General features: G+C 41.4%; 1 protein-coding gene across 2 annotated transcripts; it reads right to left on the bottom strand.

Moving 5' to 3' along the window:
* Positions 1-326: 326 nt before the first annotated feature.
* Positions 327-17,843, bottom strand: LOC132882908 (ecto-ADP-ribosyltransferase 5-like). 2 transcript variants are annotated; one of them, XM_060916011.1, is made up of 5 exons: positions 17,675-17,843; positions 17,276-17,388; positions 17,104-17,172; positions 894-1,615; positions 327-689 (listed from the first exon to the last, which is right to left on the bottom strand). In XM_060916011.1, exons 3-5 carry the CDS (start codon positions 17,140-17,142, stop codon positions 596-598), a joined length of 855 nt encoding a protein of 284 aa, XP_060771994.1. In that variant the 5' UTR covers positions 17,143-17,172; positions 17,276-17,388; positions 17,675-17,843; the 3' UTR covers positions 327-595. The 2 variants fall into 2 exon arrangements, with proteins under 2 accessions (XP_060771994.1, XP_060771995.1); XM_060916012.1 differs by having other exon boundaries at positions 17,276-17,363.
* Positions 17,844-18,935: the final 1,092 nt, after the last annotated feature.

Here is an 18,935-nt window from a genome sequence, read left to right as displayed (position 1 = left end):
CACTTCAGTGACCCAGTAATCAAAAACATAATGACAGTCAAGAAGAAAAACAGTGAGAGATTATTACATACCGTAAGAGCAGGAAAATCCAGATCATATGGAAGATCTAGAAACCACAGATGAAGAATTGTTCTGTATCTCAGTGACTTGATGAAATATTTCACCTCCACAGGAATTTTAACACTTTTATACAGGATGTGTAATAAACAGCATCTGGAAGAATATGAGGATTTGTTGCTATTGTTGTTGTTGTGAAATTGTGCTGCTTTCTGAGACAATGGACAAAAATTTCAGAGCCAAAAATAAATCAGTTGAGATACGTGGTAGAAAGTTTTAAGATTCCTTTAATGCAAACTCAAATAACTCTTGACCAGTTACTTCCCTCTTTCCTTCTTCTCTCACTTCCTGTCAACTTACGTCAAAGAAACAAGTAATAATGAAATTTATTAAACTCATCAGCGTAACAGTGTTTTCCAAAGCTGTGACATACTGCCATAGACACCTTTAGAAATTAGTCATCTCTTGTCTAAATTCCTACATTTCTATCCATGTTATGATATATAGGAGAAATTTTCCATCTAGATGAAGACGTAAGTCACTCTATCACAGTAAACTGAGTCAACAAGGAGGCTGTCAGAGCCAGAAGGGTGAAGATCAGAGAGGTGGAGGATTCAACATCTGCAGAATTCCTTCAGAGAGAGAGAGAGAGAGAGAGAGAGACGTTAGAGGAAACATCCAGTCTGCATCACTGTTAATTTCAGGCTTAGTGTTTTGTGTTTAATGTCAGGACACGGGATTCAAATGTCTAGAAGCAAATTGGAAATCTCATCATGACAACAAAAAATGCACAATCTTATATAAGTACTTGAATTAACTATGATTTATTGACGTACCTATGGAAGAAAGTGCAGTTGTGATTGCTGAGAAAGCGTGAGTGTGTTAAAGTGATTAATTTATATGTGGTATCATCATCGGTGGTAGCATTGCGAATGTCCTTCACCGTGAAGACCTCGGCTGGAGAAATAAGACACTGGATTTCCTCAGATGTACACGTGTTCTCTTCAACATTAATCACAGAACAGGAAGTGATGTTAAACATGGTGCCTCCATCTTCTGTCTCCAGTTCTTCAATTGTAGAGCTCAGTGTGTTTTTGGCATTGATGAACTTTCCAAATCGGACCTCGGTCCCTGTATCTGCTGTGTATGTGTTCCTGGTGGCACAGTACTTGGTCTCACATGTGTTTCTGGGCTTCAGCAGTCGCAGGGAGTCTGTTAAGAGAAAATGAAGAGACTTGAAGGGAAACTCATCTCTGTAGGTCAGGGTGTTGTCTCCTTTGCTATAAACCAAATTGTTGAACATTTTCCTAAATTTAGGCTTAGAATTTCCATATGCCTCTAGAGCATCAATGTGATACGATGTTCCACCAGTAATGTTCTTCTTGCACATTCCACTGTATTTCCTCCACAACTCCTCAAACTCTTTATCAGCCTTGAGTTCCTTGTGGAGCAGGCCGTCTGCTTCAGTAACAGCCTTCAGCATTTTGTCTTGACACTGTGAGAAGACGTCGTCTACTGCATCAGGAGCCATGTCCAACTTCCTCAGGTCTGCTTTCACCTGCAGAATACACAAGCAAGTGAATAAACATGATGGAAAAGACAGTGTGATGGACTGAACTGTAAGTCCTTCCAGCACAAGACCCTGAGACTGAAGATGCTCTGATTAGAAGAACCAGTGTATAAAGGTCCAATGTAATTAGATGTCCAAATTGTAGGGAACCTAGTGAGCCTGTACTGCAGGACCTGCACTTACAGAAGTATTAAGGGTTCTTCAGTTGTTCCTCTTCACCTTAAACTGACTGTTGTCCAATAAATTTATTTAATACATTATCCAATAAATTTAAAGTACAATATTTACAATATTTCCCGCATTATTTGTTTAGAGGTTTTTTTTTTTACAGAGCAACCTATCTTGTATGTGAGGACAAGGTTCCTGCTGACATTTCGTACACCATTACACATCTACAAAAATCTTATTCCCAATGTTATATTATTCTGATATCCATACACACTATTCCTAATTATATTTATGAAACATCCCTGCCAGCAAATTTTGTTCAGCCACATCTGGCACGGACCATCCTTAAAATCTGGCCTGGATGCACATGCCAGATCTGGGCCTGCATAGGTATGCACAATGGCCCAAACCTGGGCCTCATCATTCAGCCCAGATGCAGCAGCCAGGTATGAACCAGATGCAAAATACATCCGTGCCAGATTTGGGCCTATGGCAGATGCAAACCAGATTCCGAACCAAACGTTCCAGTTAAAGAAGGGGGCAAGTCAAGTCAAAGTCCCTCCCACACCAGGATCTGGTCTTCTGGTCTTCTCCTGTCCCAGTACTACCCAGCTCTTTGAGGTGTATGGGTGTGGTGCCGAGCTCCGTTTCTCTAGCCCTCAGCCTTTCACCTATTATATAGCTAGGGTTACAGTGGAGGCCAGTCCTTTGGTAACCGTGAGAGTTTGACTTGCTACTTGCGTCTTTACTGCAGTGTGCCTCACCAGATGGCAGTAGGTACCATTTTTATGATGGTCTTTGGTATAACCTGATTACAAATAGAACTTAGAACTCGCGATCGAGAGGTGGACACGCTAACCACTAGGCCAACTTGCAGTCTAAAGAAGGGGGCAACCTATGTTTATTTATTTCCACAATAAACACTGTCTACATTGCAGATAAATTTTGATGTATTATTGTACAGATCGTTAGTATAGCCACCCCATTACCATGATTACACTCTACAATATATGTGTGCATGCAATCAGGCTTAAACTTTCAAAAAAATAAGCAATACATATTATACATACCTTCAGTAAGGCCCAGATCTGGCCCGCATCTGGGCTGCATTTGGGCCATTGTGCATACCTAAACTAGCCCAGATCTGACATGCACATCCAGGCCAGATTTCAAGGCTGGTCCATGCCAGATGTGGGCATAACAAAATTTGCTGTCAGGGTTAAATGCAGTACTACCAATTGTTTTGAAGGTGCGGACCTTGGCCGGTGTGAGTGTGGAAAACGTAGTGCAGATTTGCCTTACTGAAAATGGCACTGGCCAAATCCCCTTGCTATATGGCAAGCCGTTTAAACATTTAATAGCTAAGTTTGACTATCCGGAATTACCACTGCAGAGATCAACAACGTCAGTCTGACTAGTCGTAATTTCATTGTGACTAGTGCGAATTTTAATTGAAGATATCTATAACGTGGTAGCACGGTGGTGTAGTGTTTAGCGCTGTCGCCTCACAGCAAGAAGGTCCTGGGTTCGAGCCCAGTGGCCGGCGAGGGCCTTTCTGTGTGGAGTTTGCATGTTCTCCCCGTGTCTATGTGAGTTTCCTCTGGATGCTTCGGTTTCCCCCACAGTCCAAAGACATACAGGTTAGGTTAATTGGTGGCTCTAAATCAGGGGTGCCCAAATTGATCCATAAAGGGCCATGTGGCTGCAGGTTTTCATTCCAGCCATGCAGCAGCACACCTGATTTGGCTTATTCAATCAACTGACACACCCACCCTTTAATCAAGGGTGGGTGTGGCTGCAAGTATTTGACTGTGTGAAGACAGTTCAGTTGATTGAATGAGCCAAATCAGGTGTGCTGCTGCATGGCTGGAATGAAAACCTGCAGCCACATGGCCCTTTATGGATCAATTTGGGCACCCCTGCTCTAAATTGACCGTAGGTGTGAATGGTTGTTTGTCTCTGTGTCAGCCCTGCGATAACCTGGCAACTTGTCCAGGGTGTACCCCGCCTCTCACCCATAGTCAGCTGGGATAGGCTCCAGCTTGCCTGCAACCCTGTAGAACAGGATAAGCGGCTACAGATAATGGATGGATATCTATAACGTCATTGTGACTAGTCAAAACTACAGTTACAGATATCTGTAATTCGCAGTGTTGGGCACGTTACTTTGAAAAAGTAATTAGTTATAGTTACTAGTTACTTCTCCCAAAAAGTAACTGAGTTACTAACTGAGTTACTCCACTATAAAAGTAACTAGCTACCAGTAAAAGTAACTATTGCGTTACTCACCCCCGCACCCCCCCCTTCTCAGAGCGTGTTTCATAAGCCAGATGCATAGAGCAGAACAGCAAAGACAGGTAACTGCACAGAGGTTTGCATTTATTGCAACTCAGCGTAAACTATAGACAATGGATGGACATACACAAGACGTGGACAAAGTCTTTGCTCGGGGACATAATGTACACTCGACGTGTACATTTTTACCTTTGACCTCAACGAGGTTAGTGTCTGTATTTCCATCTGGCAAATGCCATCTTCCCTCTGGAGTCCTCCTCACTCGCCATCTCTAACTGCTATGCGCTGTAAACACCCACCACTTTGCGCTCTAAACACCCGCCCACCCAATTTCTCTGATTGCCTGAAGACGTAATCTTACTATACCTTAGCCAATCATCATTGGTTAGGCGGTTATCTCACCCTCCCCTCCCTTGTCACTCACACACACACTACACTTGAGTCCTGTGTCTGTATGCGCGAAGTCGGGTGACAGCTTTTATTGAGCGGCTTCAGTAACGTGCAGTAACGGGGTGTCGGTAATGGTAACGGCGTTATAGTGACAGACAGAGTAATTAGTTAGATTACCTGTTACTGAAAAAAGTAACGTCGTTAGTAACGCCGTTTATTTTAACGCCGTTATTCCCATCACTGGTAATTCGGTTTTGACTAGTCACAACTGAGTCACAGATATCAGCAGTGACGTCACTCAAAATGACATTCAACTTGTCACACATCCTAAATAACAATTGCAGATATCTGTAATTCAGTTTTGACTATTCCAAATAATCGTACCAGATATCTCAAACGTCATTATGACTTGTTGTGCATGACGTTGCTCATGCAAGGTTTCCCACTGGATATTGGCCCAGCAAATCATTTGTTCTGAAGCAAATTTGAACGAAAAGAAAGAAAGAAAAAGAAAGCACAACTTTATTCATCACACACTTGTGAAATTTACTATCCGCATTTAACCCATCTGAAGCAGTGAACACACACATGAGCAATGAGCACACACACATACCCAGAGCAGTGGGCAGCCATGCTAACAGCGCCCGGGGAGCAGTTGGGAGTTAGGTGCCTCGCTCAAGGGCACCTCAGCCCAAGGCCATCCCATATTAACCTAACCTGCATGTCTTTGGGTTGTGGGGGAAACCGGAGCACCCGGAGGAAACCCACGCAGACACGGGGAGAACATGCAAACTCCACACAGAAAGGCCCTTGCCGGCCACTGGGTTCAAACCCAGAACCTTCTTGCTGTGAGGCAACCGTGCTAACCACTACACCACCGTGCTGCCCACGGCAGAGGCCATGGCTGTCGCAGTCGTGGATGAGATAGTTAGAAATTGCCATGAAACAGAAAGAGCTTATCATGTGCATGGGCTGCAGCATTAAAAACTCTGTCAAACACCCTAGATTCTGCCTCCTCTCTGGCTGCTCTGACATGGTGGTATGGTTTTAAAGTGCATATCACGGGTAAATTCAGGAGCAAGATCAATGTAATTCTCCTATTTTATATTAAACTTTGGTCAAATATCTGTCACATTTTGCATTTTGTGCAATTTTTTTACCTTGCGCAATATCAGAAAAATTCAGTTGAAATCAAGCCATTGGTCCGCCTCTGAAAAAACTTGGCATTTGGATTTGTTGGCAAACATTGATTTTCGTGATGGCGCATGCGGTATGCCTCCCTCTGAATCCTATGTCAGTGCTGGTTTGTTTATGAGAAAACTACCTGGTGGTTTTCTGCAAGTTTCTTCAACATTATCATGTAATTATTAAAATGGTTAACAGATGTATCGTAGGAGGGTGTAGCAACACCAATCTTGATGGGATTAGTACTCATCGTTTCCCAAAAGACTGGACAATGAAAGAGAAATGGGAGCGCTTGGTCTACACAGGCTGTGCACTGAAACCTTGCAAAGCTCGTGCAGCCTGCTGGCGCTTCCGCAGGTAACGTCACGAATCTGGCTCCAGACTCCCTTGGGATTTTTCCAGACGCGTTTTGTTATTTTATTTTTTTCTGCTGTAGACAGATGGCCTTGTGCAAAATTACCTTTCTGGATGAGTGTGTAAAGGGACATACTTTCATTGGTCCAGGATATGCACTTTAATAACAAGCCTCTCCTGCTTGCTGTAGCATTGATTCTGACATAACTACAGATATCTGTGGCATAATTTTGCCGAGTCAAAACTCTAATTCAAGATATCTCTAATTATATTTTGACTAGGCAGAATAAGCATTAAAGATATCTGCAATTTCAGATCTCTCTAATCTGTGGGTGGTAAAAGAGAGCAACTGGACTTGCTTGAAGATTCTTGAAGACATTTCACCTCTCATCCGAAAGGCTTCTTCAGTTCTGTCTGACTGGTAGGGAACATCAGGTATTTATCCTCTCATGGATGAAAAGCTCATCTAATGGCCCTTTTCCACTACCCTTTTTCAGCTCACTTCAGCTCGCTTCAGCTCACTTCAGCCCGACACGGCTCGCGTTTTGACTATCTCAAAACAGCACGACTCAGCTCGCTTCAGCCCTGCTTAGCACCCAAAACTCGCACGGTTTTGGAGTAGGGCTGAAGCGAGCCAAACTGAGCTGAGTGAGGCTGGGGGCGTGAACAGACACTCCCCTGTGCACTGATTGGTGAGGAGGAGTGTCCTCACACGCCCACACACGCCCCGCGAGCACGCTGGGATCTGTAAACACCGTAAACCCGGAAGAAGAAGAATTACGAATTACGAGAATTTCTGGAGCCTTATGGGCCTCGCCTCATCTATACGCTCTTGCCAGTATATGTTGGCGTTGTCGGTGACAACAAGCCACAGCACCAAGACCAGCAACACTAACGACTCCATGTCCTCCATGTTTATTGTTTACTATCCGGGTCGTGAGACTACCGCTTAAAAGATCACTGATGTCACTGTTTGCGCCGCTTAACGACATCACGTGACGCCCACCCACTTTCGCTAACTCCACCCAATGTGTCCACCCACTTCCAGCCAGCACGGTTCAGCGTGGTGGTAGTCGAAATGCAACTCCAATAGCCCCGCTCAGCCCGACTCAGCACGGCACGGCTCAGCCCGACTCAGCCGCGTTTGTAGTGGAAAAGCGGCATAAGGTGTCATTGAGTCATCTTGTTGGTGTGGGTCACTGGGGGCTGGTTGTGAACGGCCTCGAGAGTCGTTAAGATGATCAATGGATTGCCCGTTAGGGTGATCAATGGAATGCTGATTCTCTCTGTCCTCCTGTGCGTCACTGAAAACAGCTGGGTTTTGGTGTGCATTCAGTTGTCTGGGAAGTGTGCCAAGGACTGCATTGTAGGTGGCTGATAAATGATGTCTTAGGCCCTGTCCACACGGCAACGAATTCAGGTGAATCCGATAAAATTGTTTATCGTTTCGGCCTGACGTCCACACGGCACCAGCGTTTTGGGTGCCCCAAAACGAAATCTTTTGAGAACGGGTTCCAGAGTGAAAAGATCTGGCAATGGCGTCGTTGCGAAGTCGTGTGGATGAGTAGAATGGATTTGTTTACGATGAGAGAGAGTTAGGGCAGAGTCAATCCCGCCAGCAAAAATAGGGGAAAAAAAGGAGCGATCTCACCTCTTCAGATGTTGGTTTAAGTCCTACAATACATTCCTCAAAAAGGGCGTAGAAGAACAAATTAATCCATCAACATGTAGCATTCAATTTATTCCGGACCATTAAAGACACCGCCTTCCGCGTAGAATCATACGTCATCCTCGCCGCCATATTGGATGGGTCAAAGCGGAGAATAAAGATGCCTCATTCATGTGCTGCGTTTAACTGTACCAACAGGTTTGCCGTCCAAACGAGATCACATGGGATTACCTTTCACAGGTGAGACTGGAAAAATACTTTTCATTGTATTTGGTCATTATAATGTAATTTTACGAACAGATTTTTCTGACTTTGTGGCTAATATGAAGTCTCGCGCATAATAGTTTATGTGCATGCGTTCTTACTTCTTCCATTGTTCTGGTGTCTCTGAAGGGACCGTCTTACAGCACCCCTAGAGGTGTGGCATGTGTATTGCATTGTTTTCAGCAAGCGTTGCGTTGCCATATGTACCTGATATTTTACTGATCCGTTGCCCATGTGGATGTGATATTTTTTTTAATAACATCTTGTTGCAGTTGTTGTGTGGATGTAGCCTTAGACCCCCACCTCTGTTCAGTGATGGCCGTTCCAGGTTGACAAAAATGGCTTCTTTAACTCCTCGCTCATACGAATGATCCTCTCTGGCTAAAATGCGTACGTTGCAATCCTGAAATGAGTGTCCTTTGTTGTTAAGATGAAGGTAGACAGCAGAGTCCTGGCCTGAGGAACTGGCTCTCCTGTGTTGAGCCATGCGCCTGTGAAGCGGTTGTTTTGTCTCCCCAATATACGAGTCCGTGCATTCCTCAATGCACTGAATAGCATACACTACGCTGTCCTGTTTGTGTCTGGCTATTCTGTCCTTAGGGTGGACCAGTTTCTGCTTCAGAGTGTTACTGGGTCTGAAATGTACCGGAATGTTGTGTTTGTAGAAGATCCTCCTGAGTTTCTCAGATAGACCAGAAATGTAGGGAATGACAATGTTCTTGCATTTGTTCCTGTTATCCTCCTTGTCCGTTCTGTTCCTTTTTCTGCTCTTGAGGAAAGACCAGTTGGGATACCCGCAGTTCTGAAGTGCTTTCTTGATGTGATTCTGCTCCTTCTCTTTTCCCTCTATCATTGTAGGGATATTCTGAGCCCTGTGTTGCAAGGTCCTAATGACCCCCAATTTGTGTTCCAGTGGGTGGTGAGAGTCAAAGAGTAGGTACTGGTCTGTGTGTGTGGGTTTCCGGTAGACCTCGATGCTCAGACTTCTATCTTGTCTTGTCTAAGACATCATTTATCAGCCACCTACAATGCAGTCCTTGACACACTTCCCAGACAACTGAATGCACACCAAAACCCAGCTGTTTTCAGTGACGCACAGGAGGAAAGAGAGAATCAGCATTCCATTGATCACCCTAATGGGCAATCCATTGATCATCTTAATGACTCTCGAGGCCGTTCACAACCAGCCCCCAGTGACCCACACCAACAGGATGACTCAATGACACCTTAGATGAGCTTTTCATCCATGAGAGGATAAATACCTGATGCTCCCTACCAGTCAGACAGAACTGAAGAAACCTTTCGGATGAGAGGTGAAACGTCTTCAAGAATCTTCAAGCAAGTCCAGTCGCTCTCTTTTACCACCCACAGTTTACCATGACCTGGATAACTAAGAATCTTCACAGACATATCTCTCTAATCTAAATTGATTTCAATATATCAATAACTTGATAACAGATATCTATAATTACATTATGACTATCTATAATTCCAGTTTGAGATATCTACAACATCATTCTGACTAGTCCTAATTCAAGTTCAAGATATCTACAACTTCATTCCGACTATCTGAAACTTAATTTAAGATATCTAAAAAGGACAATGTAGATATCTTCAATTGAGTGGAATTAAAGATATCTTGAACTCGAATTAGGACTTATCAGAATTAAATTGTACAGTGGTGCTTGAAAGTTTGTGAACCCTTTAGAATTTTGTATATTTCTGCATAAATATGACCTAAAACATCATCAGATTTTCACACAAGTCCTAAAAGTAGATAAAGAGAAGCCAGTTAAACAAATGAGACAAAAATATTATACTTGGTCATTTATTTATTGAGGAAAATGATCCAATATTACATATCTGTGAGTGGCAAAAGTATGTGAACCTTTGCTTTCAGTATCTGGTGTGACCCCCTTGTGCAGCAATAACTGCAACTAAATGTTTCCGGTAACTGTTGATCAGTCCTGCACACCGGCTTGGAGGAATTTTAGCCCATTCCTCCATACAGAACAGCTTCAACTCTGGAATGTTGGTGGGTTTCCTCACATGAACTGCTCGCTTCAGGTCCTTCCACAAGATTTCGATTGGATTAAGGTCAGGACATTGACTTGGCCATTCCAAAACATTAACTTTATTCTTCTTTAACCATTCTTTGGTAAAACGACTTGTGTGCTTAGGGTTGTTGTCTTGCTGCATGACCCACCTTCTCTTGAGATATAGTTCATGGACAGATGTCCTGACATTTTTCTTTAGAATTTGCTGGTATAATTCAGAATTCATTGTTCCATCAATGATGGCAAGCCGTCCTGGCCCAGATGCAGCAAAACAGGCCCAAACTATGATACTGCCATCACCATGTTTCACAGTTGGGATAAGGTTCTTATGCTGGAATGCAGTGTTTTCCTTTCTCCAAACATAATGCTTCTCATTTAAACCAAAAAGTTCTATTTTGGTCTCATCCATCCACAAAACATTTTTCCAATTGCCTTCTGGCTTGTCCACATGATCTTTAGCAAACTGCATATGGGCAGCAATGTTCTTTTTGGAGAGCAGTGGCTTTCTCCTTGAAACCCTGCCATGCACACCATTGTTGTTCAGTGTTCTCCTGATGGTGGACTCATGAACATTGACATTAGCCAGTGTGAGAGAGGCCTTCAGTTGCTTAGAAGTTACCCTGGGGTCCTTTGTGACCTTGCCGACTATTACCCGCCTTGCTCTTGGAGTGATCTTTGTTGGTCAAGCACTCCTGGGGAGGGTAACAGTGGTCTCGAATGTCCTCCATTTGTACACAATCTGTCTGACTGTGGATTGGTGGAGTCCAAACTCTTTAGAGCTGGTTTTGTAACCTTTTCCAGCCTGATGAGCATCAACAATGCTTTTCCTGAGGTCCTCAGAAATCTCCTTTGTTCGTGCCATCATACACTTCCACAAACATGTGTTGTGAAGATCAGACTTTGATAGATCCCTGTTCTTGAAATAAAACAGGGTGCCCACTCACACCTGATTGTCATCCCACTGATTGAAAACACCTGACTCTAATTTCACCTTCAAATTAACTGCTAATCCTAGAGGTTCACATACTTTTGCCACTCACATAAATGTAATATTGGATCATTTTCCTCAATAAATAAACAATCAAGTATCATATTTTTGTCTCATTTGTTTAACTATGTTCTCTTTATCTACTTTTAGGACTTGTGTGAAAATCTGATGACGTTTTAGGTCATATTTATGCAGAAATATAGAAAATTCTAAAGGGTTCACAAACTTTCAAGCACCACTGTAGATATCTGAAACTGGAATTAGAGATATTCACAATTCATTTTCAGATATCCACAAAAAGAACTGCAGATATCTGCAGCTGAATTGCAGATATCTATAACGAGAAACCCCATACAAATGAATGGCAAAATTAGTTTGAATCTTACTGGTCAAAACTGAATTACAGATATCTTAAATTAGAGTTTTGATTAGTCAAAATCTAATGACAGATATCTTGAATTAGAGCTTTGACTCAGCAAAATAATGCTGCAGTGGATAATGGATATCCAGTCTAGCTATTAAATGTTTAAAAGGCTTGCCATACTTGTTATAGGGAATTGTTGTACACTAAACACCTCACTGTTTGGTCCTTACAGAACATGTTGCTCTGACTGTCAACCTCCATGTGAAAGAATTTTACAAATATGTGCACTCATTAGTATGGTGAAGTTTTCTGTATATTTTATATCGATATATACAACCCCGATTCCAAAAAAGTTGGGACAAAGTACAAATTGTAAATAAAAACGGAATGCAATGATGTGGAAGTTTCAAAATTCCATATTTTATTCAGAATAGAACATAGATGACATATCAAATGTTTAAACTGAGAAAATGTATCATTTAAAGAGAAAAATTAGGTGATTTTAAATTTCATGACAACAACACATCTCAAAAAAGTTGGGACAAGGCCATGTTTACCACTGTGAGACATCCCCTTTTCTCTTTACAACAGTCTGTAAACGTCTGGGGACTGAGGAGACAAGTTGCTCAAGTTTAGGGATAGGAATGTTAACCCATTCTTGTCTAATGTAGGATTCTAGTTGCTCAACTGTCTTAGGTCTTTTTTGTCGTATCTTCCGTTTTATGATGCACCAAATGTTTTCTATGGGTGAAAGATGTGGACTGCAGGCTGGCCAGTTCAGTACCCGAACCCTTCATCTACGCAGCCATGATGCTGTAATTGATGCAGTATGTGGTTTGGCATTGTCATGTTGGAAAATGCAAGGTCTTCCCTGAAAGAGACGTCGTCTGGATGGGAGCATATGTTGCTCTAGAACCTGGATATACCTTTCAGCATTGATGGTGTCTTTCCAGATGTGTAAGCTGCTCATAAAACACGCACTAATGCAACCCCATACCATCAGAGATGCAGGCTTCTGAACTGAGCGCTGATAACAACTTGGGTCATCCTTCTCTTTAGTCCGAATGACACGGCGTCCCTGATTTCCATAAAGAACTTAAAATTTTGATTCGTCTGACCACAGAACTGTTTTCCACTTTGCCACAGTCCATTTTAAATGAGCCTTGGCCCAGAGAAGACGTCTGCGCTTCTGGATCATGTTTAGATATGGCTTCTTCTTTGAACTATAGAGTTTTAGCTGGCAGCGGCGGATGGCACGGTGAATTGTGTTCACAGATAATGTTCTCTGGAAATATTCCTGAGCCCATTTTGTGATTTCCAATACAGAAGCATGCCTGTATGTGATGCAGTGCCGTCTAAGGGCCCGAAGATCACGGGCACCCAGTATGGTTTTCCGGCCTTGACCCTTATGCACAGAGATTCTTCCAGATTCTCTGAATATTTTGATGATATTATGCACTGCCCTTAGCAAAAAGAAGTTTATTCAAGTGTACTATGAGTATACTTATTTTTTACTGAAACTGAGGAAGTATACTTGAAGTTGACTTTTTATAAACTATATTTTATATACTTAAGAATAGTATAGTGAAGTATACTTGGCTTATACTGAAAAGTATAAACAAAAGTCTAAGACTAAGTACATTAATACTAAGACTTACACTTATACTTTAATACTAAAACTTGTACTTTAGTATACTTTTTATGTTTTTCTGCCACAAAGTACTAATACTTAGTATATCTTGTTCCAAGTGCATAATAAGGTCAAGTCATTGACTCATGCTTAACATTTAATTTATATATTAATATAATATAATGCTGGAGTTTAAAACTTTACAGTATATAGTATGTGTGCTCAATTGCATTATCTTTATGTACCTTAAAATCATACACAAAAACAGGAAAACTTTTGACTTAACTTTATTGATCAAGCTAGTCCCTTTCATAAGGGTTTGACAATGGTGTTACTGTATGTACATAGCGTCAGCTGTTTCAACAAGAACACATTTTGTTTTGATCATGTCAGGCCAGACAGCATTAACAGTTTCAGTTTTTTTAACAACATATAGGAAAGTACTTTGTACATTGATTTGTGAATCTTTACATACAGGCTAAAACACAACAAAGGTGTGCACTTTTCTTTTACCTTTTTTAACAAGGAAGGACTTTAATTCTCAGTTGAAGATGCTATGTTTACATTTTACAAGCATATGCACAAGTTTTGCTTCACCACTTTTTACAAATTTAGGACTTGATCTTGGAGAGACCATTATGTTTACATTTTTACATGCAAATGTGCACTTTTTCCATTCATTTTCTCCAGTAAGGAAGGACTTGATTTCATAGGTCTTTGTTTTTGAAATGTTTGAAAATATATCAAACTTGTTTTCAACATTCTGTCTTGTGATTTTGTAAATGCATCACTGGCGGCTCGTTAATAGGGGCGATTTGGGCGACGCACTCCCAAACAGGGAGGGAGATTTTTTTTATCTACTCCTACTACCACGGCAACAGTAATGTCATTGTCCAATCAGGCTAAGGTCGCGCCTGGTGTAGCCACGCCCTTTTGGGGCGATTTCTGTCAGGTTCAGATTTGCCCCAAAATCTCCCATTGACACTAATGGTACGTACTTTTTTTTCGAAAATTATGCTCCCAATGCATTTTCTATTAGGTTTTATGTGCTCGCACAAGCAGCGTGCTTACGTCATACGCCTGTTGCGCCGTGCAAGTGTTGCCAGATTGGGCAGTTTTAATTGCTTTTTGGCGGGTTTTGAACATAATTTTGGGCTGAAAAACGCAACTTGCGCGGGAAATGTGTGAACATTCTATGAAGAAGATGGCGAGTGTTGAGTGCAACAATACGATAGCATCTCTGAAAGAAGTTCCCTTTAGTCATCGTACCAATGAGGAGAAAATGGCAATCAAACAGCTAGGACCTCCTAGACCGAATTTAAACATCAAGCAAGTGTCTACGAAGGGGGAGAAGACCTACTCAAGAGGTTTTAACAAGAACTGGTATCACCGGAAAACTTGGCTAGCTGGCTGTGATGTAGTCAATGCTCTTTTTTGCTACCCTTGCGTTCTCTTCCACCCTGGAAGTAGCACAGCAGACGGTACAGTGATATCTGATATTTGAATTTACTAGGCAAAAGGTTTTGTGTGTGTGTGTGTGTGTGTGTTACCAATGGCAGTTGTTTTACCAATGGCAATTTAACATTGCCATGTTTTTGTTTTACCAATGGCAGTTTAACATTGCCATGTTTTTGTTTGACCAATGGCAGTTTAAAATTGCCATGCTTGGAATATTTCAGTAGCCTTAAGTTCTCTCTGACTTGGTGTAAATTAAGCATATTTTCAGTTTTTATATATTGTACAGTATATCTGTGTTCATTGGAGCCAGCAGCACCTTACCTTTTTTCCAACTTGTTAAGCCAAGTTGCACTGACTACAAAACCTTGTGTAACCTTGTGTGTATATAGCTAAATAACTAAAGCCTTTTGTGTTCATTGACATGCTTGTAATATTTTAAATTTCCTTTCAAGCCATGGCTTTCTGGAGGAATTCTTGGGAAAAAAAAACTGCAGAATTTATTTAGAATTATTATTTGTTGTTAAAATGGTGCAATTCCATATAAAAAAACCACATAATTAAGCTGCACGTTTGTTTGATGGTTATGCTTTTTTTCATCTTTTTCAAAACTTAAATAAACACTTGTTTTGGATTTATATCCTGCCACTTTAATTGCATTCTTTAGAATGAAGAAATTAGAATATGTTTATAATTAAGAATTTGTGTCTACTTATTATAGAATACTGGAAAAATATCTCATCTCATCTCATTATCTCTAGCCGCTTTATCCTTCTACAGGGTCGCAGGCAAGCTGGAGCCTATCCCAGCTGACTACGGGCGAAAGGCGGGGTACACCCTGGACAAGTCGCCAGGTCATCACAGGGCTGACACATAGACACAGACAACCATTCACACTCACATTCACACCTACGGTCAATTTAGAGTCACCAGTTAACCTAACCTGCATGTCTTTGGACTGTGGGGGAAACCGGAGCACCCGGAGGAAACCCACGCGGACACGGGGAGAACATGCAAACTCCACACAGAAAGGCCCTCGTCAGCCCCGGGGCTCGAACCCAGGACCCTCTTGCTGTGAGGCGACAGCGCTAACCACTACGCCACCGTGCCGCCCCTACTGGAAAAATATGAGAAAATAAATGAGTAATGTAATATTAATTGATTGTGATGCCAAATGTTTTGCTTTGAAGGCTTCACAATGAATCTTCCTTAGTTTTAGCCTGGCAAGCCAGACTAATGTGAATATTTGCCACTCGTAGGCAAAAATATTTTTGGCCGCTAGGCGGGTGGGTCTAGTTTACTAGGCTACCTTAGTTTGCCACCTTTAACTTGTTCAGTGTTGCCACCTAGTGGAGAGAAGAGATATTGTCTATATTGATATCTGAATTTACCAGGCAAAAACAAGTTCGGCCAATTGATTTGCTACCTAGGTCAATTTACTTCAGTCCTGTGGACATTTATGGTCCGTGTAGACATAACGGTGGAAAATTGCCCCCCCCCCCGAAAAAAAATTCAGGAGCCGCCACTGAAATGCATCACGCTCTTGTGTACATACAGTATGAGTAAACTTTAAAAATACTTTAAGGAGTATATTTCCAGTATATAAATAGTAAGCTACAAGTAATATGCCAAGCAAACTTAAAGTATAACAAGTAAACTAGTGAAATAACCAACATTTATAACAGTATACTTAAAGTATACAATAATACACTAAAAATAGGGACTCAAAGTATATAACTAGTACAATGGCAGTATATCGATAAGTGTACTTGTGGTATACTTTAAGCATACGAGAGGGGATATACCAAGTACATTGATAGTATATAGATGAGTGTACTTGTTATATACTTTAAAGTGTACTTTTGCAAACTTAAAATGAACTTTAAAGTATACTTTTATAAACTTGAAATGTTCCAATTTAGTCCAAAAAAGTATTAAATTTGTATACTTTCTAGTACACTAAAAGTACATAGTCTGTAGTATACTTGCTATACTTATACTGAAGCATACTTAATAAAATGTACTTTAAGTATACTACTTTTTGCTAAGGGTGTAGATGATGATATGTTCAAACTCTTTGCAATTTTACACTGTCGAACTCCTTTCTGATATTGCTCCACTATTTGTCGGTGCAGAATTAGGGGGATTGGTGATCCTCTTCCCATCTTTACTTCTGAGAGCCACTGCCACTCCAAGATGCTCTTTTTATACCCAGTCATGTTAATGACCTATTGCCAATTGACCTAATGAGTTACAATTTGGTCCTCCAGCTGTTCCTTTTTTGTACCTTTAACTTTTCCAGCCTCTTATTGCCCCTGTCCCAACTTTTTTGAGATGTGTTTCTGTCATGAAATTTCAAATGAGCCAATATTTGGCATGAAATTTCAAAATGTCTCACTTTCGACATTTGATATGTTGTCTATGTTCTATTGTGAATACAATATCAGTTTTTGAGATTTGTAAATTATTGCATTCCGTTTTTATTTACAATTTGTACTTTGTCCCAACTTTTTTGGAATCGGGGTTGTAAAACGAAGGGTCAGAGGTCTGTACTGTCAGAGCTGCTGTCATGGAAAATTCATCAACCAATCACAATCCACAACTCAACAGTGCTGTGGGACAAAGGAACTGAACACAAATTAAAATAAAGATCTTACTTTGAGCGAGAGCACAGCAATAACAGTGAAGAGGAACATCTTCTCCAACACACCAGCTCAGGTCCTGGTCTTTACCAAAACAAACACAGGAGATGAAAAAGTTCTGAACAGAGAATGTGGAGCAGGTTTGATCACTCTAGTTATTTAATAATGACATGGAACAAGGACTTACACTCAGGATGGAGTGACTGAGGTATAAACTGCAGAAACGCTTTACAGGGCGAGATGTCCAGCTACAGCCATATGAGGGGGCAGCAGACCTGAGCATGGAGGACGAAGACAACTCTGAAATAAACAGGCTGAGAGGATCAATCCAGTTTACAGCAAGACGGCACCTTTAACTACTTTCTTTAGCCAAAACTTTGTCTCACATGTGACATGTTCTGCTGCACAGACACTTTACAAGACTGTAACAATAAGGCAAGAGCGATGATGCAAAACTGTCAGAAAATATAGAACAACTTTTTAATGATGATTTTTAAACTGCATCAGGATTAAAATATTTAAAGAAACTGTCGCAAAGCAGATTTTAATAAAGATTATTATATCAATAAGTAAAAATAATCCTTACTTTAGTGCATGTGAACAGCTTGTGTTGATCAGCTTGTTCTGAGTCTCGGGGAATGAGAACATTCTGTCCAGGGTTCTCCAGTGGAAGTATGGGCTCTAATCCAGTAGCCACATGAATTGTGTCACAGTTATGAAGAGGACTGTTTTACAGTTTTAACATCAGCTTTGCTGTTGTGTTGTTGTGCTCCATCCATCCATCATCTGTAGCCACTTATCCTGTACAGGGTCGCAGGCAAGCTGGAGCCTGTGCCAGCTGACTATGGGTGAGAGATGGGGTACACCCTGGACAAGTCGCCAGGTCATCGCAGGGCATGTTGTTGTGATGAGGTTTTTAATTCACTCTCAAGAAACAGATGTTTATGAGTTTGTTAGAAAATAATTTAGTGTTTAATTAAGTATGTAAATGTGTGTTAATTAGATGTTGCCTCATTTGCAAAAAATAATGCATTTTTATGATAATTGATTGTGATACAAACAGTGTGTGTGTGTGTGTGAGTGAGAGAGAGAGAGAGAGAGAGAGAGAGAGAGAGAGAGAGGGGGGGGGGGGGCGCCGCCAGAAATTTTGGGCCCCATGAAAGATTAGAATTTTGGGCCCCCCAACTTTGCCCACCCTCATCACAATTGCACTATTGTCATTATTTGACTTTTGATAGCCCATGGACCTTGAGTTTGTGACTTTGTTATTACATTTTATGTATTAACCAATGGTTGAAACCAATGGTTTAGAACGTGTGAACATTCCACACACGTAACCATGTCAAACACTTGACTGGTGTCCGTTATTAGTGTAACGGGTTTATTTTTTTCCACTTGCCATTGTGTGTAGTGGTGGGGAAATTCTGCGCTGGCCCTTTAAGAGCGCAGGTAGTTATGGGAACGAGGCGCTGGCCTCCTTCAGTTCGTTTTGGAAATGTAAGCGCCAATGCCACTGGACGTTTGCAGCCCGTCCTCAGCAGTGTATTTGTGTCTCATTTCTTCAGAATAAAAAGACTGGTGAACAACACAACGCAACGTCTGTTACATTAGAAACACTTTAATCTAGCAAACTGTATATGGCGCTCGCTCATTAAAAACTTCAATCCTAAAGCATTTATGGGTTGTACTGCTGCTTACCTCCTTCTCCAAAGGGGGGTTCAGTGGTTTGGTAGGGCGGAGGTCCCCCTGAGGCTGAATCTGTGCATATTTAGGGCACCCCATTAGTTATGAAACTGGTTATTAGCACTAGTTATTAGCACCAGCATAACGTAATATTTCATCTTGTT

Source organism: Neoarius graeffei, chromosome 3 (assembly GCF_027579695.1).
Source record: "Neoarius graeffei isolate fNeoGra1 chromosome 3, fNeoGra1.pri, whole genome shotgun sequence".
Lineage (NCBI taxonomy): Eukaryota > Metazoa > Chordata > Actinopteri > Siluriformes > Ariidae > Neoarius > Neoarius graeffei.
Note: the sequence above shows the minus strand (reverse complement) of the source record. Positions and strands in the feature narration are given on the sequence as shown.